This window comes from Oncorhynchus nerka, linkage group LG22 (assembly GCF_034236695.1).
Source record: "Oncorhynchus nerka isolate Pitt River linkage group LG22, Oner_Uvic_2.0, whole genome shotgun sequence".
NCBI lineage: Eukaryota > Metazoa > Chordata > Actinopteri > Salmoniformes > Salmonidae > Oncorhynchus > Oncorhynchus nerka.
Genome location: NC_088417.1, coordinates 91,884,935 through 91,911,214, shown reverse-complemented (window position 1 = coordinate 91,911,214; position 26,280 = coordinate 91,884,935). Strand labels below are relative to the sequence as shown.

The window sequence follows — 26,280 nt, the reverse complement described above, 5'->3', positions numbered from 1 at the left end:
GAGTAGTCGCTACTACGCTAGCACGCGGGCGACAAGGCGTTTAAAGTTAGTAGTCCGGTGCTAGTAGAAGCGTCTGCTCCGACGTCCGACGGAGGCCGGTTGAAGGCACAGCGGATGGAGTATTTGTCGGCAGACCAGTCGTAGTGTTGCGGCGGGGTGCCGTGTCGACTAAGGATCCAAGCCAGATGGCGAAAGAGGTATTGTAATTGTAGTACTTTTGTTTTCTAGCCGGGAGATGCGACTGGCTCACTGCCAACTGGTGCTAGCTTCGGGGCAGGGTCATTAGCCACTATAGCCACTCGGTAGCAGTGGTGATCCGGTGCTAAGGTCCAGAGCTTACGGCAAGGATCCGGTGGAGTAGTGTGTTCTAGCCGTGTTTGGGTGGAGTCCGGGTGAACAACTGAGTAGGCTGGGAGGTGGGCCTCAGGGATAGCTTCGGTACTGGGTAACTCGGTGGTGCTAGCTAGCTGTGAAGATCAGGAGTAATGTTCCAGGGATTACGGCAGGAATCCGGCGTTGTAGTGGAGAGACAGTCCGTTACTGGTAGACTAGCGAGTATTATCCAGGCTAAAAAAAAGGGCTGGTATCTGTGCAGAAGGTAAAGGCTGCTAGCAGTGGCTAACAATGACTAAATAGCATGTAGCTAATTAGCTGGTTAGGTGGTTCTTGTTATAAGGTCTAAAAATTAAAAATAATAGCGGTTCCGTATTCCATTGGGTGAGGCAGGTTACCAGAAGGTATAATTTCACTAAAATGTAGAAGAGATTGAAAATAAAATTGATATATATACAAAAAATACGAAAAATACAAAAGTACACGAGAGGACGAACAACGTCTTCACTGCACCGCCATCTTGGAAAACCTTCTCCCCCCATTGCTCAGGTTTGGCTGAGAGGCCAGCTCTAGGAAGAGTTTTGGTGGTTCCAAACTTCTTCCATTTAAGAATGATGGAGGCCACTGTGTTCTTGGGGACCTTCAATGCTGCAGACATGTTTTTGTACCCTTCCTCAGATCTGTGCCTCAACACAATCCTGTCTCTGAGCTCTAAGGACATTCCTTCGACCTCATGATTTGGTTTTTGCGCTGACATGCACTGCCAACTGTGGGACCTTATATAGACAGGTGTGCCTTTCCAAATTATGTCCAATCAATTTAATGTTCCGCAGGTAGACTCCAATCAAGTTATATAAACATCTCAAGGATGATCAATGGGAGCAGAATGCACCTGCGCTCATTTTCCAGTCTCCTAGCAAAGGGTCTGAAACATAAAACATAAATAAGTTATTTCTGTTTTTCTTTTTAATACATTTGAAAAAATGTCTTAAAACCTGTTTTCGCTTTGTCATAATGAGGCATTGTGTGTAGATTGATGAGGGGGGAAAAAATATTTAATACATTTTAGAATAAGGCTGTAACATAACAAATTGTGGAAAATGTGAAGGGGTCTGAATACTTTCCGAATACACTGTATATATTTGTGTGTGTGTGTGTGTGTGTGTATGCCTGTATGTATTAGCATGAGGGTGTGTATTTAAATGAGCCTGTGTGTATGAGCATGACCATGTTTGTGTGTATTGCGGTGTTGCTGTTCTGGCAGGCAGCTGGGCTGGGCCTCTCTCTCCTGTCCTCCTGCTCTGTTATTTACCCCGTCATGTTGTGACCCGCTGGCCCACAGGGCGGGGCCGGCCAATGTGACATCTGCCTGCTAGGGGAGCTCCCATATGGAGCATCAAACCTCCCTCCCTCCATCCCTCCCTGACCCGCTGGCCCACAGGGCGGGGCCGGCCAATGTGACATCTGCCTGTTTGCACAGAGATGGCGAGTAAGGGTAAAGGAGCTCCCATATGGAGCATCAAGCCTCCCTCCCTCCCTCTCTCCCAGTCCCCCCCCACGTCACATCGCTGTACTCTCCTGCTGCATCTTTTGTCCCTTTGTGTTGCCACTGTCTGGCTCATTCCTACAGACCCTTTTGGAGATTGGGGGAGGGGTGTTTGTGTGCATGCGCTTGGTGTTTGTGTGTGCGTGCGTACATGCGCTTGGTGTTTGTGTGTGCGTGCGTACGTATGTGTGTTTGGTGTGTTTGCATGTGTGTGCGCTCATGAAGGAGTGTGTGTGTGTGCTTCATGCAGAGAACAGAGCGTCTGATCTGGGGTGCATCCATGCAACAGGCTGCAGCAGGGCAGGGCCATAACATCAGACACCCCTCTTCCCTCTCTCTCTCCATCCATCCCTCCAAACCCAACCCCCTCCGGGCCTCCTCCCCTGATCTCCCAGCCTGTGAAGGGAATACCGCAGCAGGCTGGAGGGCTGGAGGTTGGAGGGGGCTAGGGCCCGATGATATGGCGCCCAGCCCAGGCAGTGTGTGTGTGTGTGGGGGGGGGGGGGGGGGCTGGTGGACTGGAGAGGGTTGGAGAGAGCCTGATGGTATGGGGCTGTGGAGCTCCCTCCCAGTGAAGGGTCAAACCCCCCTCTCCCTACACATGTTCTGGGGTCTGTGGGGGTTTCTGTCTCCTGACCTGGCCCAGCTGGACACCCTGGATCTGTGTGTGTGCTTGCGTGCTTGGATGCATGAAATATGGGCTGCTGAACCCAAGGACACTCAGCTCGGCAACAACACAACATCAACACAGTTTGGAGTTTCTTCATGAGCTAGTCTCTCGTTTCAGACTGTGTTCCAAGACCTGGTGCCAGGATTAGGTATAACATGTATTAGACCGATGCTGGATGCCAGGATTAGGTATAACATGTATTAGACCGATGCTGGATGCCAGGATTAGGTATAACATGTATTAGTCCCGATGCTGGATGCCAGGATTAGGTATAACATGTATTAGACCGATGCTGGATGCCAGGATTAGGTATAACATGTATTAGTCCCGATGCTGGATGCCAGGATTAGGTATAACATGTATTACATTTACATTTAAGTCATTTAGCAGACGCTCTTATCCAGAGCGACTTACAAATTGGTGCATTCACCTTATGACATCCAGTGGAACAGTAGTGCATCTAAATCTTTTAAGGGGGAGGGGGGGTGAGAGGGATTACTTTATCCTATCCTAGGTATTCCTTAAAGAGGTGGGGTTTCAGGTGTCTCCGGAAGGTGGTGATTGACTCCGCTGTCCTGGCGTCGTGAGGGAGTTTGTTCCACCATTGGGGGGCCAGAGCAGCGAACAGTTTTGACTGGGCTGAGCGGGAACTGTACTTCCTCAGTGGTAGGGAGGCGAGCAGGCCAGAGGTGGATGAACGCAGTGCCCTTGTTTGGGTGTAGGGCCTGATCAGAGCCTGGAGGTACTGAGGTGCCGTTCCCCTCACAGCTCCGTAGGCAAGCACCATGGTCTTGTAGCGGATGCGAGCTTCAACTGGAAGCCAGTGGAGGGAGCGGAGGAGCGGGGTGACGTGAGAGAACTTGGGAAGGTTGAACACCAGACGGGGTGCGGCGTTCTGGATGAGTTGTAGGGGTTTAATGGCACAGGCAGGGAGCCCAGCTAACAGCGAGTTGCAGTAATCCAGACGGGAGATGACAAGTGCCTGGATTAGGACCTGCGCCGCTTCCTGTGTGAGGCAGGGTCGTACTCTGCGGATGTTGTAGAGCATGAACCTACAGGAACGGGCCACCGCCTTGATGTTAGTTGAGAACGACAGGGTGTTGTCCAGGATCACGCCAAGGTTCTTAGCGTTCTGGGAGGAGGACACAATGGAGTTGTCAACCGTGATGGCGAGATCATGGAATGGGCAGTCCTTCCCCGGGAGGAAGAGCAGCTCCGTCTTGCCGAGGTTCAGCTTGAGGTGGTGATCCGTCATCCACACTGATATGTCTGCCAGACATGCAGAGATGCGATTCGCCACCTGGTCATCAGAAGGGGGAAAGGAGAAGATTAATTGTGTGTCGTCTGCATAGCAATGATAGGAGAGACCATGTGAGGTTATGACAGAGCCAAGTGACTTGGTGTATAGCGAGAATAGGAGAGGGCCTAGAACAGAGCCCTGGGGGACACCAGTGGTGAGAGCACGTGGTGTGGAGACGGATTCTCGCCACGCCACCTGGTAGGAGCGACCTGTCAGGTAGGACGCAATCCAAGCGTGGGCCGCGCCGGAGATGCCCAACTCGGAGAGGGTGGAGAGGAGGATCTGATGGTTCACAGTATCGAAGGCAGCCGATAGGTCTAGAAGGATGAGAGCAGAGGAGAGAGAGTTAGCTTTAGCAGTGCGGAGCGCCTCCGTGATACAGAGAAGAGCAGTCTCAGTTGAATGACTAGTCTTGAAACCTGACTGATTTGGATCAAGAAGGTCATTCTGAGAGAGATAGCGGGAGAGCTGGCCAAGGACGGCACGTTCAAGAGTTTTGGAGAGAAAAGAAAGAAGGGATACTGGTCTGTAGTTGTTGACATCGGAGGGATCGAGTGTAGGTTTTTTCAGAAGGGGTGCAACTCTCGCTCTCTTGAAGACGGAAGGGACGTAGCCAGCAGTCAGGGATGAGTTGATGAGCGAGGTGAGGTAAGGGAGAAGGTCTCCGGAAATGGTCTGGAGAAGAGAGGAGGGGATAGGGTCAAGCGGGCAGGTTGTTGGGCGGCCGGCCGTCACAAGACGCGAGATTTCATCTGGAGAGAGAGGGGAGAAAGAGGTCAGAGCACAGGGTAGGGCAGTGTGAGCAGAACCAGCGGTGTCGTTTGACTTAGCAAACGAGGATCGGATGTCGTTGACCTTCTTTTCAAAATGGTTGACGAAGTCATCTGCAGAGAGGGAGGAGGGGGAGGGGGAGGAGGATTCAGGAGGGAGGAGAAGGTTGCAAAGAGCTTCCTAGGGTTAGAGGCAGATGCTTGGAATTTAGAGTGGTAGAAAGTGGCTTTAGCAGCAGAGAGAGAAGAGGAAAATGTAGAGAGGAGGGAGTGAAAGGATGTCAGGTCCGCAGGGAGGCGAGTTTTCCTCCATTTCCGCTCGGCTGCCCGGAGCCCTGTTCTGTGAGCTCGCAATGAGTCGTCGAGCCACGGAGCGGGAGGGGAGGACCGAGCCGGCCTGGAGGATAGGGGACATAGAGAGTCAAAGGATGCAGAAAGGGAGGAGAGGAGGGTTGAGGAGGCAGAATCAGGAGATAGGTTGGAGAAGGTTTGAGCAGAGGGAAGAGATGATAGGATGGAAGAGGAGAGAGTAGCGGGGGAGAGAGAGCGAAGGTTGGGACGGCGCGATACCATCCGAGTAGGGGCAGTGTGGGAAGTGTTGGATGAGAGCGAGAGGGAAAAGGATACAAGGTAGTGGTGGGAGACTTGGAGGGGAGTTGCAACGAGGTTAGTGGAAGAACAGCATCTAGTAAAGATGAGGTCGAGCGTATTTCCTGCCTTGTGAGTAGGGGGGGAAGGTGAGAGGGTGAGGTCAAAAGAGGAGAGGAGTGGAAAGAAGGAGGCAGAGAGGAATGAGTCAAAGGTAGACGTGGGGAGGTTAAAGTCGCCCAGAACTGTGAGAGGTGAGCCGTCCTCAGGAAAGGAGCTTATCAAGGCATCAAGCTCATTGATGAACTCTCCGAGGGAACCTGGAGGGCGATAAATGATAAGGATGTTAAGCTTGAAAGGGCTGGTAACTGTGACAGCATGGAATTCAAAGGAGGCGATAGATAGATGGGTAAGGGGAGAAAGAGAGAATGACCACTTGGGAGAGATGAGGATCCCGGTGCCACCACCCCGCTGACCAGAAGCTCTCGGGTGTGCGAGAACACGTGGGCAGACGAAGAGAGAGCAGTAGGAGTAGCAGTGTTGTCTGTGGTGATCCATGTTTCCGTCAGTGCCAAGAAGTCGAGGGACTGGAGGGAGGCATAGGCTGAGATGAACTCTGCCTTGTTGGCCGCAGATCGGCAGTTCCAGAGGCTACCGGAGACCTGGAACTCCACGTGGGTCGTGCGCGCTGGGACCACCAGATTAGGGTGGCCGCGGCCACGCGGTGTGGAGCGTTTGTATGGTCTGTGCAGAGAGGAGAGAACAGGGATAGACAGACACATAGTTGACAGGCTACACAAGAGGCTACGCTAATGCAAAGGAGATTGGAATGACAAGTGGACTACACGTCTCGAGTGTTCAGAAAGTTAAGCTTACGTAGCAAGAATCTTATTGACTAAAATGATTAAAATGATACAGTACTGCTGAAGTAGGCTAGCTGGCAGAGGCTGCGTTGTTGACTATGTAGGCTAGCTGGCATTGGCTGCGTTGTTGACACTACACTAATCAAGTCGTTCCGTTGAGTGTAATAGTTTCTACTGTGCTGCTATTCGGGGCTAGCTGGCTAGCTAGCAGTGTTGATTACGTTACGTTGCGTTAAAAGAACGACAATAGCTGGCTAGCTAACCTAGGAAATCGCTCTAGACTACACAATTATCTTTGATACAAAGACGGCTATGTAGCTAGCTACGATCAAACAAATCAAGCCGTTGTACTGTAATGAAATGAAATGAAAAATGTGATACTACCTGTGGAGCGAAGCGAAATGCGACCGGATTGTTGAGTGCAGAAGTTCTGTTCGGTAGACGTTGGCTAGCTGTTGGCTAGCTAGCAGAGTCTCCTGCGGACCGAGTGCAAATGCGACCGCTCGCTCCAACCCGGAGTACAAACCTTTGTCCAATCATTTTCTTCTCCTGAATACAAACCAAGTAAAATTACCTATAAATCTACTTGTGCTCTTGAGAACATCAGTCAGCAGTAGTGAGTGCTCTGAAGTCAAGCCAGACCAGGATGAAGTACCTGCAGCTACAGGTGTGGTAGACACTTCCAGTGTTTGCCATGGGAGTCCTGTCACAAATGATTTTGGACCGGTTGGAGTGAGATTTAAGGAAAAAGGGGATTCCTGCTTTTTGGCCAAACCGTACATTGATTCAGGCACGGTAAAGGACAAGCTGCGAGCGGTTACATCTTTGAAAGTTTAGAGAAGTGGAATTGTTGAGATTTGTTCTGTATCCTCTGCCCAGAGGCAGCGGGCAGGATTAGGTATAACATGTATTAGACCGATGCTGGATGCCAGGATTAGGTATAACATGTATTATACCGATGCTGGATGCCAGGATTAGGTATAACATGTATAAGTCTCGATGCTGGATGCCAGGATTAGGTATAACATGTATAAGTCTCGATGCTGGATCCCAGGATTAGGTATAACATGTATTAGACTGATGCTGGATGCCAGGATTAGGTATAACATGTATTAGACTGATGCTGGATGCCAGGATTAGGTATAACATGTATTAGACCGATGCTGGATGCCAGGATTAGGTATAACATGTATTAGACCGATGCTGGATGCCAGGATTAGGTATAACATGTATTAGACCTGATGCTGGATGCCAGGATTAGGTATAACATGTATTAGACCGATGCTGGATGCCAGGATTAGGTATAACATGTATTAGACCGATGCTGGATGCCAGGATTAGGTATAACATGTATTAGACCGATGCTGGATGCCAGGATTAGGTATAACATGTATTAGACCGATGCTGGATGCCAGGATTAGGTATAACATGTATTAGACCGATGCTGGATGCCAGGATTAGGTATAACATGTATTAGACCGATGCTGGATGCCAGGATTAGGTATAACATGTATTAGACCTGATGCTGGATGCCAGGATTAGGTATAACATGTATTAGACCGATGCTGGATGCCAGGATTAGGTTTAACATGTATTAGACCGATGCTGGATGCCAGGATTAGGTATAACATGTATTAGACATGTATTGATGCTGGATGCCAGGATTAGGTATAACATGTATTAGACCGATGCTGGATGCCAGGATTAGGTATAACATGTATTAGACCGATGCTGGATGCCAGGATTAGGTATAACATGTATTAGACCGATGCTGGATGCCAGGATTAGGTATAACATGTATTAGACCGATGCTGGATGCCAGGATTAGGTATAACATGTATTAGACCGATGCTGGATGCCAGGATTAGGTATAACATGTATTAGACCGATGCTGGATGCCAGGATTAGGTATAACATGTATTAGCTGGATGCCAGGATTAGGTATAACATGTATTAGACCGATGCTGGATGCCAGGATTAGGTATAACATGTATTAGACCGATGCTGGATGCCAGGATTAGGTATAACATGTATTAGACCCGATGCTGGATGCCAGGATTAGGTATAACATGTATTAGACCGATGCTGGATGCCAGGATTAGGTATAACATGTATTAGACCGATGCTGGATGCCAGGATTAGGTATAACATGTATTAGACCGATGCTGGATGCCAGGATTAGGTATAACATGTATTAGACCGATGCTGGATGCCAGGATTAGGTATAACATGTATTAGACCGATGCTGGATGCCAGGATTAGGTATAACATGTATTAGACCGATGCTGGATGCCAGGATTAGGTATAACATGTATTAGACCGATGCTGGATGCCAGGATTAGGTATAACATGTATTAGACCCGATGCTGGATGCCAGGATTAGGTATAACATGTATTAGATGCCCGATGCTGGATGCCAGGATTAGGTATAACATGTATTAGACCGATGCTGGATGCCAGGATTAGGTATAACATGTATTAGATGCCCCGATGCTGGATGCCAGGATTAGGTATAACATGTATTAGACCGATGCTGGATGCCAGGATTAGGTATAACATGTATTAGGATTAGGTATAACATGTATTAGTCCCGATGCTGGATGCCAGGATTAGGTATAACATGTATTAGACCGATGCTGGATGCCAGGATTAGGTATAACATGTATTAGACCGATGCTGGATGCTGGATGCCATGCTGGATTAGGTATAACATGTATTAGACCCGATGCTGGATGCCAGGATTAGGTATAACATGTATTAGACCGATGCTGGATGCCAGGATTAGGTATAACATGTATTAGACCGATGCTGGATGCCAGGATTAGGTATAACATGTATTAGACCCGATGCTGGATGCCAGGATTAGGTATAACATGTATTAGACCCGATGCTGGATGCCAGGATTAGGTATAACATGTATTAGACCGATGCTGGATGCCAGGATTAGGTATAACATGTATTAGACCGATGCTGGATGCCAGGATTAGGTATAACATGTATTAGACCCGATGCTGGATGCCAGGATTAGGTATAACATGTATTAGACCGATGCTGGATGCCAGGATTAGGTATAACATGTATTAGACCCGATGCTGGATGCCAGGATTAGGTATAACATGTATTAGACCCGATGCTGGATGCCAGGATTAGGTATAACATGTATTAGACCCGATGCTGGATGCCAGGATTAGGTATAACATGTATTAGACCGATGCTGGATGCCAGGATTAGGTATAACATGTATTAGACCCGATGCTGGATGCCAGGATTAGGTATAACATGTATTAGACCCGATGCTGGATGCCAGGATTAGGTATAACATGTATTAGACCCGATGCTGGATGCCAGGATTAGGTATAACATGTATTAGACCCGATGCTGGATGCCAGGATTAGGTATAACATGTATTAGATTATGCTGGACCCGATGCTGGATGCCAGGATTAGGTATAACATGTATTAGACCCGATGCTGGATGCCAGGATTAGGTATAACATGTATTAGACCCTGGATGCCAGGATTGTATAACATGTATTAGCGATGCATGGATTAGGTATAACATGTATTAGACCGATGCTGGATGCCAGGATTAGGTATAACATGTATTAGACCCGATGCTGGATGCCAGGATTAGGTATAACATGTATTAGACCGATGCTGGATGCCAGGATTAGGTATAACATGTATTAGACCGATGCTGGATGCCAGGATTAGGTATAACATGTATTAGACCCGATGCTGGATGCCAGGATTAGGTATAACATGTATTAGACCGATGCTGGATGCCAGGATTAGGTATAACATGTATTAGACCGATGCTGGATGCCAGGATTAGGTATAACATGTATTAGACCAGGATTAGGTATAACATGTATTGATGCTGGATGCCAGGATTAGGTATAACATGTATTAGACCGATGCTGGATGCCAGGATTAGGTATAACATGTATTAGACCCGATGCTGGATGCCAGGATTAGGTATAACATGTATTAGACCGATGCTGGATGCCAGGATTAGGGTATAATGCCAGGATTAGGTATAACAGCTATTAGACCGATGCTGGATGCCAGGATTAGGTATAACATGTATTAGACCCGATGCTGGATGCCAGGATTAGGTATAACATGTATTAGACCGATGCTGGATGCCAGGATTAGGTATAACATGTATTAGACCCGATGCTGGATGCCAGGATTTTTTTTATTTTTTACAAACAACATAAAAGTATTCCATTTTTCTGCACCCTTGTATCTAACTCTGCGACATAGTGAACCACAATCTAGGCCCGCCTTTCCTGCGTTGCGTGACATTCACAGCCTACCCTACCAATAACTATGCATGTATAATACCATGAAACACTGATTCTTTCTGTGTACTTTGTAAGCGTACACAATGACTGCTGCCCCACCACAACACATCAGCTTTAGGCAACAGCCTACAAGAAAGATCTCAATGTAGGTTAACGAGCTCCGTAGAGTTTAAATGGACCGCTTGCTACAACACTGATGAATAATATGGACGGTACTGTGTTGTCGTCTACTTCGTAAACTAATGCACACACTATTCAATTAAATGTGGATCGTCAGATAGTCATATTTTGTAATATTGTTGTATGGTGGTATTATACATTTTGTATTGTAGATATGTAGTGGTGTAATAATGTTATATAACGTATTGTTGTATATTTTGTTCATTACTGTATGTAATGTAAGTGCCTTAATGTGTTTGGACCCTAGGAAGAGAAGCTGCTGCCTTGGCAACGGCTAATGGGGATCCCTAATAAATACAAAGGGCTCCCGAGTGGCGCAGCGGTCTAAGGCACTCAGCGTCACTACAGACCCCGGTTCGATTCCAGGTTGTATCACAAATGGCTGTGATTGGGAGTCCCATAGGGCGGTGCACAATTGGCCCAGCGTTGTCCGGGTTAGGGTTTTGTCGGGGTAGGCTGTCATTGTAAATAAGAATTTGTTCTTGGCTGACTTGCCTAGTTAAATAAAGGTTCAATAAAAAAATACAAATATTTTCATCTCAGTATATATTGCATGTACATATATAGCTATCATATAGAGTTGAAATAATAATGAATAATGTGGATGATATTTTGTACTGTGTAGTTTATGACTATGTCATAAACACTAGGTATTAAATACAGATTACAGTTATAATTACAGACAGATATTGCATACTACTAGGCTACCCATTGTGTTGGTATGCGTCTCACCATTCTTGCACTTCTTTATGCGTGTGTGTGTGTGTGTGCGTGTGTGTATGTGCACGCCTGTGTGTGTGTTGGAGAGTAATCACAGAATATAAAGAGCTAGTTGTACAGAGTGAAACTGGGTTTGAAGTGAGAGGGGAGATGTTTTCTGTTTGGCTGGCCACACTGAATAGCCCTATTCACCAGGCCCTCTTACTGCAAGCTCCATTATCCCCGTTGTCATCCCCCCTCAGTCCCTCTGGCCCCTCTCCCCCTTAACACTGCTGGGGGTAAGAGGGAGGGACAGAGAGGCTGAATGAGAGGATTGAGGGAAGTGTGGAGAAGGAGAAGAATGAGGATCCAAGAGAGGATAGAGGGGGAAGAGGGGTGAGAAGTAGCCTCCCCATCTCCTCTCTCCCTCCCCATCTTCTCCATCCCTCCCCATCTCCTCCCTCTCTCCCCATCTCCTCCCTCCCTCTTTCCCATTTCCTCCCTCCCCATCTCCTCCCTCCTTCTCCATCTCCTCCCTCCCTCCGCATCTTCTCCTCCCTATCTCCTCCTCCCTCCCCATCTCCTCATCTCCTCCCACCCCATCTCCACCCTCTCCATCTCCTCATCTCCTCCTCCCTCCCCATGCTCACCCTCCCCATCTCCTCCCTCCCCATGCTCACCCTCCCCATCTCCTCCTTCCCAATCTCCCTTGCCTTAATGATTCCCCATATATGTTTAGGCCAACTCATTTTCCTTCAACATGAAGGAGATTAACCCTTATATTCCCCAGTTGTTTTCTGTGATTGTTATATATATGGACCTCTAAAGCATTTACATATGATAAAAGCCATGTAAACATACAGTAAAATAATTGTGTCACAAAATGTATTAGTTTGAATGCAGATCTAGTGTCCATGTTTTCACAGACGGTTTTACAGAGACCACAGAGTGACTGTAGTAAACTCTGCCCTCAGCCTGTGTTTCCCCCTGATAAACCCCAGACACAATTCACAATGAAGTAAGTTAGGGTTTAAGAAGTGACGCTGTATCTGTTTTTTCTCAAGCAATATCCAGTGTCTCCCAGGCCGCCCTGCAGCTCTCGCAGTTCAAATATTGTGTGTGCGTGCGTGTGTGTGTGTGTGTGCGTGCATGTGTGTGTGTGCGTGCGTGCGTGCGTGCGTGTGTGTCTGCGTGCGTGTGTGTGTGCGTGCGTGCGTGCGTGCGTGCGTGTGTGTGTGTGCGTGCGTGTGTGTGTGTGCGTGCGTGTGTGTGTGCATGTGTGTGCATGTGTGTGTGTGCGTGCGTGTGTGTGTGTGTGTGTGTGGGAGAGTTAAATCATCAGACCTGTCAGACATCCTCAACACCACTATATGAAACTCAACAAGAAAGAACAACAGGACATAGTGGGGTAATGGGGCTGTATAGCCTATAATAGGACACAAAACCAGCACAGGCTAAATGATTTGCCATTGATTAGAGTACCCCACACCAGGGATATCTCTGAGGAGATGTGAGAGATGTGGCTTGCTGCTGGGACTGGGCAGACCATTGTGTTGTTCTTTCACAACTACTAGTGTCAAAGAGCGTGTTCACACGCAAGCACACACACACACAGTTGAGATGTAGAGCTCTGAGAAAAGGGGAGGAGGGGAGGAGAAATGGGAGAGGGGAGAGAATAAAAGAGGTCTGGTATATAATCAGATAGTTAGTCATATGATCTGGTAGTTAGTTAGCCATATAAACTGGTAGTTAGTTTGCCATATGATCTGGTAGTTAGTTAGCCATATAAACTGGTAGTTAGTTTGCCATATGATCTGGTAGTTAGTTAGCCATATTACATTTACATTTACATTTAAGTCATTTAGCAGACGCTCTTATCCAGAGCGACTTACAAATTGGTGCTTTCACCTTATGACATCCAGTGGAACAGCCACTTTAGTTAGTTTGCCATATGATCTGGTAGTTAGTTAGCCATATAAACTGGTAGTTAGTTTGCCATATGATCTGGTAGTTAGTTAGCCATATAAACTGGTAGTTAGTTAGGCATATAATCTGGTAGTTAGTTAGCCATATAAACTGGTAGTTAGTTTGCCATATGATCTGGTAGTTAGTTAGGCATATAATCTGGTACTTTGTTAGCCATATAAATTGGTAGTTAGTTTGCTATATAAACTGGTAGTTAGTTAGGCATATAATCTGGTACTTTGTTAGCCATATAATCTGGTAGTTAGTTAGCCATATAATCTCGTAGTTAGGAGAAATGGGAGAGGGAATCAGAGGTAGAGCATCTCGTAGTTAGTTATTCATATAAACTGATAGTTAGTCATATAATAAGGTAGTTCGTGGAAAACACAGAGCCGCCGACGTGGGCCACTTCCGCTTACAAGGACTGTGAGCTCTCATTCTCCATGGCCGATGTGAGAGACATTTAAGCCCTCGCAAGGCTGCCGGCCCAGACGGCATCCCAAGCTGCGTCCTCAGAGCATGTGCAGACCAGCTGGCTGGAGTGTTTACGGACATATTCAATCTCTCCCTATCCCAGTCTGTTGTCCCCACTTGCTTCAAGATGTCCACCATTGTTCCTGTACCCAAGAAAGAGAAGGTAGTGCTTTGAGAGGCTAGTTAAAGGATAATGTCACTTCCATCTTACCTGATACCCTAGACCAACTACAATTTGCATACAGCCCCAACAGATCCATGGAAGATGCAATCACCATTGCACTGCACACTACCCTATCCCATCTGGACAAGAGGAATACCTATGTAAGAATGCTGTTCATTGACCATAGCTCAGCTTTTAACACCATAGTACCCTCCAAGCTCATCACTAAGCTCGGGGCACTGGGTCTGAACCCTGCCCTGTGCAACTGGGTCCTGAACTTCCTGACGGGCCGACCCCCAGGTGGAGAAGGTAGGCAGCAACACCTCCGTCATGCTGATCCTCAACATGGGGGCCCCACAAGTCTGCATGCTCAGCCCCCTCCTGTACTCCCTGTTCACCCGTGACGGGGTCGCCACGCACAACTCCAACACCATCATCAAGTTTGCTGATGACACAACAGTGCTCGGCCTGATTACCATCAACGATGAAACAGCTTACAGGGAGGAGGTGAGGGCCCTGGCAGAGTGGTGCCAGGACAACAACATCTCCTTCAACGTCCGCAAGACAAAGGAGCTGATTGTGGTTTACAGGAAACGGAGGGCCGAGCACGCCCTCATTAACATCGATGGGCCTGAAGTGGAGCGGGTCGAGAGTTTTGAGTTCTTCGGAATCCACATCACTAAGGATCTATCGTGGTCCAAACATATCAACACAGTTGTGAATAGTCGTCTACTATTTGACTGCAGTTTCCTTCCAGTTCCCAAACTGCATCAAATCAAACTTTATTAGTCACATGCGCCGAAAACAACAGGTCTACACCTTACCGTGAAATGCTGAATACAATAGGTGTAGACCTTAATGTTTACTTACGAGCTCTTAACCAACAATGCAGTTCAAGAAAGAGTTTAAGAAAATATTGACCAAATAAACTAAAGTAAAAAACTATTAAAAGTAACACAATAAAATAACAATAGCGAGGCTATATACAGGGGTTACCGGTACCGAGTCACTGTGCTGGGGTACAGGTTAGTTGAGATAATTTATACATGTAGGTAGAGGTAAAGTGACTATACATAGATAATAATCAGCGAGTAGCAGCAGTTTTAAAAACAAATGGAGGGGCGGCGGGGGGGTCAATGAAATTAGTCCGGGTGGTAGCAGTCTTTTGGCTTGGGGATAGAAGTGGTTAAGAAGCCTTTTGGTCCTGAACTTGGCACTCGGTACCGCATATCATGCGGTAGCAGAGAGAACAGTCTATGACTTGGGTCACTGCATATAGAGTAGAGCTCCAACAAACCCAAACCTGCTGGACTTAACCGACAACACTTATGTGATTCACTCAGCTCAGACTGTCAGACACTTAAGCCTCTGTGAGAAAGCAAGAGGTGCACTTTCTGCCAAAAGTGTTGAAGTCTCACAGTTTCATGTGTCTTTGCTTTCCATTGGTCTCACTTGCCAAAGCTGATAGAAAACATCCCGAGGATTTTCATGGGAACTCTTCTTTTTTTGTTGTTGGTCAAACAGCAAATACTGTGAGCATGTCTGTCGGACAGTCACAGTTGACGTACTTTTCTGCCACTTTGTGTGTGTTTGTGTGTGTCAGTGCCTCATTAGTAACAGTCTGTTGTAACAGAAAGTGTGTGTGTGTGTGTGTCTGTCTCTCATTAGTAACAGTCTGCTGCAACAGAAAGTGTGTGTGTGTGTGTGTGTGTGTCAGTCTCTCATTAGTAACAGTCTGCTGTAACAGAAAGTGTGTGTGTGTGTGTGTGTGTGTGTGTCTGTCTCTCATTAGTAACAGTCTGCTGCAACAGAAAGTGTGTGTGTGTGTGTGTGTGTGTGTGTGTGTGTGTGTGTGTGTGTGTGTGTGTGTGTGTGTGTGTGTGTGTCAGTCTCTCATTAGTAACAGTCTGCTGTAACAGAAAGGGATATTGCACTTCCTTTTCATTTGAAAGACTGAAACAGTGTTAAAAAAAATAGGGCAAACTACAATTAAATAGCCAACTTCAATGCCAACTACACTGAAACTTCAACTACAATAGCTAACACTGAAATATTGTTATAAAAGAGGCATATATCAGCATTGAGTGATTGTTTTCATTTCCTCACACGTAAAGGGGGTCGGTGCATTAACTCCCGCTTGATAAGGCTGCAGGTCTATGTTTGCTCACTATGTACACTGAACAAAAATATAAATGCAACATGTAAAGTGTTGGTTCCATGTTTCTTGAGCTGAAATAAAAAGATCTCAGAAATGTTCCATATGCACAAAACATATTATTTATCTCAAATTTTGTGCACAAATTTGTTTACATCCCTTTTAATGATTATTTCTCTTTTGCCAAGATAATCCATTCGCCTGACAGGTGTGGCATGTTAAGAAGCTGATTTAACAGCATGATCATTACACAGATGCACCTTGTGCTGGGGACAATAAAAGGCCACTCTAAAATGTGCCGTTTTGTCACACAACTCAATGCCACAGATATCTCAAGTTTTGAGGGAACGTGCAATTCCATGCTGACTGCAGGAATGTCCACCAAAACTGCCAGATAATTGAATGTTCATTTCTCTACCATAAGCCACCTCCAACGTTATTTTATAGAATTTGGCAGTACATCCAACTGGCCTCACAGCCGCAGACCACGTACGTGTATAGCGTCATGTGGGCGAGCGATTTGCCGATGTCAAGGTTGTGAACAGTGCCCCATTGTAGTGTTGGGGAATGGTATTGGCAGGCATAAGCTACGGACAACCAACACAATAGCATTTTATCGATGGCAATTTGAATGCACAGAAATACCGTGACGAGATCCTGAGGCCCATTGTGAGACCCATTTATTTTAAGGTATCTGTGACCAACAGATGCATATCTGTATTCCCAGTCATGTCAGATCCATAATGAATTTATTCAATTGACTGATTTCCTCATATGAACTGTAACTCAGTAAAATGTTTGCATGTTGAGTTTATATTTTTTGTTCAGTATATGTTTATGTATGTGGGCTCTGTGTGAGTAGATCTCAGCAGCATATTTGGTCAGTCTGTAAGACTTCTCTCTATCTCTCTCTCTGTCTCTCTGTGCATGTGTGTGTGCGTTCACGTACACTGAATGCATGCTTGCGCGAGAAAGTGAAAAATTCTAGGAAATTCACCGACTGATCACTTTTTGGTGAATATATCATTGTGTCTGACTCTGAGGCAACGTGTATTTTATTTGATTTCTGTCTGAAAGTTAAACTGTATGGTCTACTGAGCCATGTGTACGTGCTACTATTTGTGTGAGAGTTGTCTGTGCTCAAGTCCCTAGCTGGCCCAGTGCTGTATTTGTTTGCCACCTCTCTCTCGTCTAACCAGGTGGTGTGCTCTTGTACAGATGGTCCCTCCATGCTGTCAGTTCCCCTTTCCTCTCCGGATATTCCCAGCATTCTACGGCCAGCGGAACGCAGCGCAGAGAGCAGCCGGGAACTCTGGGAACAGGAGCAGGAAGCTAGCACCGATCCAGTCGTTCCTTGGTTGGGCCAAGCAGCGCTAGACGGGGAGGAGAGATTTAGGAGACGGCTGTCACTGTAAATGGAGCAACATCGTCCTCTGCTGGTTACTCATACACTGGTCATCAGATCCCACCATAATACACATTAAAAGAAATACAGTATATTGTATATCTTTGGCTGAACAATAACTTTCCCTAATATATACCTTTATATTACATCTATGAATGGGTGTATCATCTGCATTCAGTTGGTGGCGGTTAACCAAACATACTATAAACTCAACAGCACAAAGTCAGGATCAAGTTTACATAAGACATGATGCCAAGCAGGTTCATCCATCATTTTATTGTGCTCTATGGTAATGTATGATATCCATAGTGTGTTACTGTTGATCAACATATTGATCTGATCTGTGCTGTACGTTCTGTGGTTGATCTGTGCTGTACGTTCTGTGGTTGTTCTGTGGTTGATCTGTGCTGTACGTTCTGTGGTTGATCTGTGCTGTACGTTCTGTGGTTGAACTGTGCTGTACGTTCTGTGGTTGAACTGTGCTGTACGTTCTGTGGTTGATCTGTGCTGTACGTTCTGTGGTTGAACTGTGCTGTACGTTCTGTGGTTGATCTGTGCTGTACGTTCTGTGGTTGATCTGTGCTGTACGTTCTGTGGTTGATCTGTGCTGTACGTTCTGTGGTTGATCTGTGCTGTACGTTCTGTGGTTGATCTGTGCTGTACGTTCTGTGGTTGATCTGTGCTGTACGTTCTGTGGTTGATCTGTGCTGTACGTTCTGTGGTTGATCTGTGCTGTACGTTCTGTGGTTGATCTGTGCTGTACGTTCTGTGTTCTCATCTCCTTTAGTTTGTTTTGAGGAACTCCCCTTCTCCTGTAATACAAAGGCACATTCACATCAGATAAGCAGACTAAAACCAGGTAAATAATGCCTTTTTTGTGGTCACTAAAAATATGTTGAAAAACTTAATTTCACAATCAGTACAATTTGACCATGTAATCCCAAAAGATATCAGAATGACATGGCAGTGTTGTCCTAGGCCCAGGGAAACAACCTTGTTATAACAGACAATATGTGTGTGTCTCTTACCTGGATCCTTCATCACCCCACAGTACTCCTCACACTCCCTCTTTGAGTAGAACTTGTTACTGTTGACCTGGCAATAGTCCTTTTTATTATCCAGACAGAGACCAGAGTTTGAGTGGAAGACCCAGATCTTGGGCTGTCCAGTGCAGGGCCGAGAATCCATGGGCAGTCTACAGGCAGCTGTGGAGAGACACACACACCAGACAGGAGGAAAGACATGAGGGACAATCTTGTCTCACACGTAGTCTATGGGCATGAACATCATGTTGGTTCTTGAAGTGGGTTGAGCATTGTCACATCATCAACTAGGTTAGAAGTCAAGCCTGTGTCTCCTACGCACCACAAGACTGTATAAGCCCACTGAGCTAAAGTGAAGGCATTAGCTCTGTGGAGCTAACGCAAGTTTCAAGCTCTTAGACAAGATGACCCGTAACACGAGTGTGGTTCACCAACAGAAAAAGCACCAGTGTTACACTCTATCCACTCACCCTCATTGCGACAGCTCTGGAGACACTCCCTCTCGGTCACAAAGTTGTTCTGGTTGCCCATGCAGCCTCCGTAGGTGAACAGCTGACAGGCCATACTGGTAGAGTTGTAGAAGTACCTCTGCACCATCCCGAAACAGGGACCTGCGTCCGGTTCGGCGTTACAGGACTCTGAAGAGAGATGTATAGCAGTGCATTGTGTGTTTTAGCCATAGACATACAGTGGGGTCTGAAATGATTGACACCCTTGATAAAGATGAGCAAAAATAACTGTATAAAATAAATAATTCAAATACCGAGCTATACTGTATGCTAAATTTCTTTGGGAAATTATATTATTTGATACATAATACAATTGCTCAGAGAAAGAGATTTACTAATAATAAGTCATAATTATTTGGTTGGCACTGGTTTCATTGGCACTGGTTTCAAGTGCCAATGCACATGGATGACATGAGAATAGAGGTCTTTGGCCACGCACACCAGTGGTGGGTTTGGCATCGAAATGAGAGAACGCATGAGCAGAAAAGAACTTCATACCTACTAAATAAATATGGTAGTGGATATTTGATGTTAAGGGGCAATTTTGCTTTATTGAATTATTATCTTTTTTTTCTCCCCAATTGGTAGTTACAGTCATCGCTGCAACTCACCATACGGACTAGGGAGAGGCGAAGGTCGAGAGCCATGCGTCCTCCGAAACACAACCCAACCAAGCCACACTGCTTCTTGATAAAATGCCCACTTAACCCGGAAGCCAGCCACACCAATGTGTCAGAGGAAACACCGTACACCTGGTGACTGTGTCAGCGTGCAATGCGCCCAGCCCGCCACAGGAGTCGTTGCTGCGCATCGGGACAAGGACATCCTTGCCGGCCAAATCATCCCCTAACCCGGACTACGCTGGGCCAATTGTGCACCGCCCCATGGGCCTCCCGGTCGTGGGTGGCTGTGACAGAGCCTGGACTCGAACCAAGAATCTCTAGTGGTACAGCTTGCATTGTAATGCAGTGGCTTAGACCACTGCGCCACTCGGGAGGCCCGTTAAGGTCAACGGCATCAACGGCATCATGAACTTTACTCAGTACCCAAGAATGTTTGCCCAAAACCTGGTTGCCTCTGCCAGGAGGTTGAAACTTGGCCTCAAGTGGATTTTCCACAAGACAATAACCCCAAGCACACATCAAAATCCACAAAGAAATGGTTAACCCTATCAGTCCCGAGACCCCATCAAAAATCACCTTTTTATTTATCTGACTTTCTTTGTTCTGCATGACCAGATATATTTAGCCTCACAATGAAGTGTTTTACCATTTCCTTTCAGGACAACTGGGGCTACAAGTAGAACATGCATTTGACATGAACAGTTTGATCAATGAGTTTTCTTGACAAATTTAAAAAAAAGTCTGGCAAAGCAGAAACCTGATAAAAATGAATTTCTATGAATGGTGTAAGTACAGAAATTGTTTGCTTAGTGGGAAATGAATATCCAACTAGTCAGTGACAATTGTGTGGAGTTAATAGTTTGTGACAGCTTATTATAGACACTATGTCCTGGGATGTCCTATGACCTTCTCTGTAGAATAACCCTTTACAGTATTATAGACACTATGTCCTGGGATGTCCTATGACCTTCTCTGTAGAATAACCCTTTACAGTATTATAGACACTATGTCCTGGGATGTCCTATGACCTTCTCTGTAGAATAACCCTTTACAGTATTATAGACACTATGTCGGCAGGGTAGCCTAGTGGTTAGCGTGTTGGACTAGTAACCAGAAGGTTGCAAGTTCAAATCCCCGAGCTGACAAGGTACAAATCTGTCGTTCTGCCCCTAACTGACTTGCCTAGTTAAATAAAGGTTTAAAAAAATGTCCTGGGATTTACTATGATCTTCTATGTAGAAGAACCCCTTACCTTCTAACGACGCTTGTGAGGTCATAGAGCAAAACATGTTACACGTGCATATTCATGAGACTTTTGTAGCTCAAAACATTCAGATTCTACAGAGGTTTTGGTAAAAAGACCAAGTCCCAGGCCCCTTCGGGATCCGGCCTTGTTATGCAAACAACGCTCTAGCTCAGCCCCCTGTTAATCACACAGAATGGTTGGTATCTACGAGTGCAGAAGAAATAGATTCATTGAATGGTATAAACAATTCTGTATGGAGGATTGGTCTAAGACCGCTCCCAGTGTGGTCTCCAACTCATAAAACATTTTAGAAAAAGGCTCATTGCCGTTATCCTCGCAAGGTGAGGTATTGAAAAGTATTGAAAACAGGAGTGTCAATAATTTTCACCCCCTACTTCTTAAGGCTAGGGGGCACTCTTTTCACGCCCGGATGAATAGTGTGCCCAAAGTAAACTGCCTACTATTCCAGAAGCTAGGATTTGCATATAATTGGTAGATTTGGATAGAAAACACTCTAAAGTTTCTAAAACTGTTATAATTATGTCTGTGAGTAAAACAGAACTTATTTGGCAGGCGAAACCCTGAGGACAAACCATCCAGTATTTTTTGTTCTTAGGTCACTCTCTTTTCAAAGGGTTTTCTATGTGGATCTAGATTTCTAAGGCACTTGCTTACAGTTCCTATCGCTTCCACTAGATGTCAACAGTCTTTAGAAATTGGTTAATGTTTTTCCTTTGAGAAATGAAGAAGAAGTAGCCATTTCCTATCTGGGTGGATAGCCAAGTGTACTGTTGTGGTTGGGACGGGCGACCTGAAAGCTTGCTCCACTTTGTTTTCGTCCAGATACCCGCCATGTTGTGGAGTCAACAGAAGTCAGAAATAGCATTATAAATATTCACTTACATTTGATGATCTTCATCAGAATGCACTCCCAGGAATCCCAGTTCTACATTAAATGTTTGTTTTGTTCGATAAAGTCCATAATTTATGTCCAAATACCTCCTTTTTGTTTGCGTGTTTAGTACACAAATCCAAACTCAGGAGTACAGGCAAAAATTCATATTATAGTTCGTAGAAACATGTCAAACGAATTATAGAATCAATCTTTAGGATGTTTTTATCATAAATCTTCAGTAATGTTTCAACCGGTGAATTCTTTTGTCTGTAGAAATGCAATGGAACGCAGCTATCTCTCGATAGGCAATGACTTGAAAAACTACAAACCTCAGATTTCCCACTTCCTGGTTGGATTTTTTTTCAGGTTTTTGCCTGCCATATGAGTTATGTTATACTCACAGACATCATTCAAACAGTTTTAGAAACTTCAGAGTGTTTTCTATCCAAATCTACTAATTATATGCATATTCTAGCTTTTAGGCCTGGGTAGCAGGTAGTTTACTCTGGGCACCTTTTTATCCAAGCTACTCAATACTGCCACCCAGTCCCAAAGAAGTTAAATAGTGAGCAATTGTATTAGTATAAATAAAATAATTTCCCAATTTATTTGAGCATATGATATAGCTCACTATTTTGAATTATTTATTTTATACAGTCATTTTTGCTTGTCGTTATCAATAGTGGGAATAATTTCGGACTCCATCGTACACTGTAATTACATGTAATATACATGAGTGTTACTCAACTTCAGTCCTCCAGTATCCCTAACAGTACACGCTTCTATTGTAGGCCTGGATAAGCACACCTGATTCTTGAATGAGTTTAATTAGCTATGTTTGTCCGGAGCTACACCAAAAATGTGTTCTAGCAAGTTCTAGCCATTCAATGACTAGACCCACACAGAGCTGATGCTAAAACGTACCTTCAATGTAGAGGTCAAGGGCCTAGTAGGCCCACCATGCACTCTCACCTTCACTCCTGAACATCACGACTCCGGCACCAGAACCCTCCTCAGCGGGCAACTCAGGGAGGACTATGTTCCTCTTGGCTCTCTGGGGACAGGCAGACAGGTGAGTACTCAGCAGGGTTGGTGTAAATTCCATTTGAATTCCAATCAATTCAGGAAGTATACTGAAATTCCAATTCCAATTATCTTCAATGCTTTTCATTGAGGAAAATGTTGATTTACTTTCTGTAATGCCTTTAACTTCAATGCTTTTCATTGAGGAAAATGTTGATTTACTTTCTGTAATGCCTTTAACCAAAGCCACTTTTCGATATAATCCCAGACTCTGTCACGCGGTACAACTTCAACATTGAATAATTTAATACAGGAAGTACCGGTGCTGTGATCTCAGGCTGAGGCTCTGATGCTACAGGCTCTGTTCCTGGTACACACTCCCCTGTGGACAGAGACAGGAGTTCAAAGGTCAAACAATGTCCAGACACATAGTGGATGTATTTGTGCATGTGTGTGCAGGGGCGGACTGGCTGGTCCATATTTTGCCCAGTGGGCCTGTTTAACTTTAAATATTCGGCTAATAATGGGGGCCTGAAGGAAAATGCCAAGGCCGATTTAGAAATGCCAAGGCCGATTTCTGGTCCCAGTCCGCCCCTGTGTGTGTGCCTCTACCTTTGTTCTGTTTGATGATGATTGCGTTGTCAGCCATGCCCTGCTCCCTTACCAGCCTCCTGAAGTCCTCCAGGATAGTGGGTGACAGTTCCATGGTGCGACCTGAAGGAGGCAGCATTTTAATTGGCTTTTACTGCTTAATATAATTAACACTATAGCTGTTTCTGAGTGGCCTGGTCTCAGATCAGATCTTCTGCTGCTGAATATAACAACACTATAGCTGTGTCTGAGAGGCCTGGTCTCAGATCTGTTTGTGGACCTGCCAACTCCTATAGTCATTATCATATTTGTGTTTGTGCTGCTCTATTGCCAAATCAATTGGTTTTGATTGACTGTATAGCCAAATCCTATGGCCGTTGTCGTGACAATCATAATTACAACCAAAGGAGTTGGCAAGACAGCACAAACAGATCTGGTATCAGGCTACTGTCTCAGTGGTGTGAAGTTAAATACAGGACACTGGAGTGAAACTCACTGTATAGCTTGGCAGACTTTGTCTTCTCGCCTTCTGCTTTTTGTTTACTGAACATGACGATGGCGTACTCATCATAGTTAGTGTCAACCACATAGGCATCAACATCAGCCCCCCACTCTGCATGAAGGAAACATGGACTTATATGGTAGGAGAGTACGAGCATAAATATAGTACACAATGCCCATTAGCTCTCACCGTTGACCTCTCATCGATTACAAAAATACACAGGCTGTGTATGGAAACATTACTAGCTGTCACATCCTGGCTTCCTCCGTTACTAGCTGTCTTTGTTTCCTTAATTCCTCTCAAAGCGCATTGTAAGAGAGGATCCAAGGTACCTCCCTTGAACATTCTCCTCCAATTAGCTTTGAGAGGACTTAAGAAAACAAGGACAGGGAAGGTCAAGTTTTCAGACACGGTTGAGGAGAGGAAGTGACAAACAGACTTACTGGCGATGTGGTAGGTGAATCTTCCAGGTGTGTCGGTCAGCTTGTAATCACCAGAGATCTGCTGACATGTCCCGTGCCTGCACGTGCACACACACACACACACACACGCACGCACCCGCACGCACACACACAGCATATATTGAATTAAAGGCCAATGCAGACGTTTTAATCTCAATATCTGCTTAACAATTAAGTACCTTACTGTTTTGAATTCAAATCTAAAAAACTATTCCTCAAACAATAATTAGGTAGGACTGTCTGAGTGAGGGGCCTAATTGGAGGGATATGTAACCTGAAAACTAGCTGTTATTGGCAGAGATTTGGAACTGTTTGTTATTGGTCTAATAACTTATACTGCCTGGTGATGTCACCAGGCAAGCCTAAACTCCACCCATACAAAACCTGCTGATTAGAACGTCCCCTGTAATTGCATTTTATTTAACCAACAACTATGTAATAACACTGATCTCACTTTTACAGCGTTCGTCTCAAACAGAAGTTTGACTGCATTGGGTCTTTAAAGCTATGGTGAATCCAGTTCCATTATTAGGTACAGTTCAGAGACACGAATATCAATGTGTGTGTGTGTGTGTGTGTGTGTGTGTGTGTGTGTGTGTAACCTCACTTATTCATGCTCTTTGTCATGCTGACTTTGTCTTCGGTGCCGCTGGCCTGCAGCTCCAGGATTCCGATGGCTGCATCTCCCTTGTGGCGCTGCATCCAGGGCCAGGTGGACACTACCGCAATATCATGCCACTTCCCCATGAACTGACCAATAGAGAGACAGATGGAAAGGTTTTAACAACCTGTAATACTGTACTGGGAACAGCAAGTATTTAGACATCTGAGGCGTATAAACACACTAAAATCACAAAATCTGCATAGCTTGACAACTCAACCGAATCAGTCTATTGGCCATTAGGCCATCAAGTAACGTTACGAAGAATTTCCAAACCAATTACTCTACTGATTATGACTAATAGATCAGATAAGGCGAGAGACAGATCCATGGTCTGAGAAACGGAAGACACTCTGACCTTAGTCAGGTCGAAGTTCTCCTGTGTGGGGAAGAGAGGTTCGGGAAGCAAGGGCACTCCATGGAGGAGGCAAACGAGGCCAAAGAGGAGCGCGAGTACGACAACCTGCTGCATTCTGTCTTCCTGTCTCTGATACCAACCTCTGACTGAGGCTTACCCTGAGCTCTTGGAACTGCTGGGAGAGCTAATCTCTCCACCCCCTCCGACCCTCAACCTCAACCCCCTCCACTGGATTAGGCTAGCAAGCCAATGGCCAATGACCATGTGTGTCTACCCCTTCCTGTACCCCCTCAAACTCCAGCAGAAAACAAACCGCAAACAGAGCAAAGTTCTCCTTATCTCTCTGTTTGTCGCTGTAACATTGGACTTCTATGTTAAATTTAATAGGAAAAAATATCTCAAATTTAAGCACAACCGAGCAGTAGCATGCATAGCTAAAACAATATTGGCCCAACGATCTCCCCCCCCCACACACACATTTCCTCGGGAGTTGCAGCGATGGGGCAAGACTGTAACTACCCAATTGGATACCATGAAATTGGGGAGAAAAATAGGTACAAAATTAAATAAAGAATAAAAACATTTTTAAAACATGCCCTTTGGACCTAGACTTGGCGCTCCGGTACCACTTGCCTTGCGGTAGTAGAGAGAACAGTGTATGACTGGGGTGGCTGGAGTCTTTGACAATTTTTTTGCATCTTCCTCTGACACTGCCTGGTATAGAGGTCCTGGATGGAGGGAAATTTGGCCCCTGTGATGTACTGGACCGTACGCACTACCCTCTGTAGTGCCTTGTGGTCAGATGCCGAGCAGTTGCCATACCAGGCAGTGATGCAACCAGTCAGGATGCTCTTACCGGTGCAGGATCTGAGGACCCATGCCAAATCTTTTCAGTCTCCTGAGGGGGAATAGGCTTTGTCGTGCCCTCTTCGCGACTGTCTTGGTGTG

General features: G+C 45.6%; 1 protein-coding gene and 1 long non-coding RNA gene across 3 annotated transcripts in view; one reads left to right on the top strand and one right to left on the bottom strand.

Annotated features, from left to right (window-relative positions):
• The window catches only part of LOC115105989 (uncharacterized), a 28,109-nt gene extending 7,168 nt beyond the window's left edge, over positions 1-20,941 (top strand). For both annotated transcript variants that reach the window (XR_010460596.1, XR_010460595.1), the window contains 2 exons: positions 17,234-18,279; positions 19,561-20,941. This is a non-coding gene — a long non-coding RNA (uncharacterized LOC115105989). The remainder of the gene's footprint in view (positions 1-17,233; positions 18,280-19,560) is intronic.
• On the bottom strand, positions 17,678-25,508 carry LOC115105988 (protein AMBP-like). The gene is made up of 10 exons (XM_029628549.2): positions 25,333-25,508; positions 24,921-25,063; positions 24,296-24,372; positions 23,847-23,963; positions 23,372-23,473; positions 23,080-23,141; positions 22,709-22,790; positions 18,934-19,101; positions 18,449-18,625; positions 17,678-18,232 (listed from the first exon to the last, which is right to left on the bottom strand). The coding sequence occupies exons 1-10, from the start codon at positions 25,444-25,446 to the stop codon at positions 18,204-18,206; spliced, it is 1,071 nt and encodes a 356-aa protein (XP_029484409.2). The 5' UTR covers positions 25,447-25,508; the 3' UTR covers positions 17,678-18,203.
• Between the last annotated feature and the right edge of the window lie 772 nt (positions 25,509-26,280).

Bases quoted from the DNA above. Each gene is read 5' to 3' on its own strand.
- LOC115105988 (XM_029628549.2), bottom strand. From the start codon at position 25,446: ATGCAGCAGGTTGTCGTACTCGCGCTCCTCTTTGGCCTCGTTTGCCTC. The intron at 23,964-24,295 runs GTAAGTCTGTTT...TCCTTCATGCAG, and splicing joins ATTCACCTACCACATCGCCA to AGTGGGGGGCTGATGTTGAT. The intron at 23,142-23,371 runs GTAGAGGCACAC...CTCTGTCCACAG, and splicing joins CATCATCAAACAGAACAAAG to GGGAGTGTGTACCAGGAACA.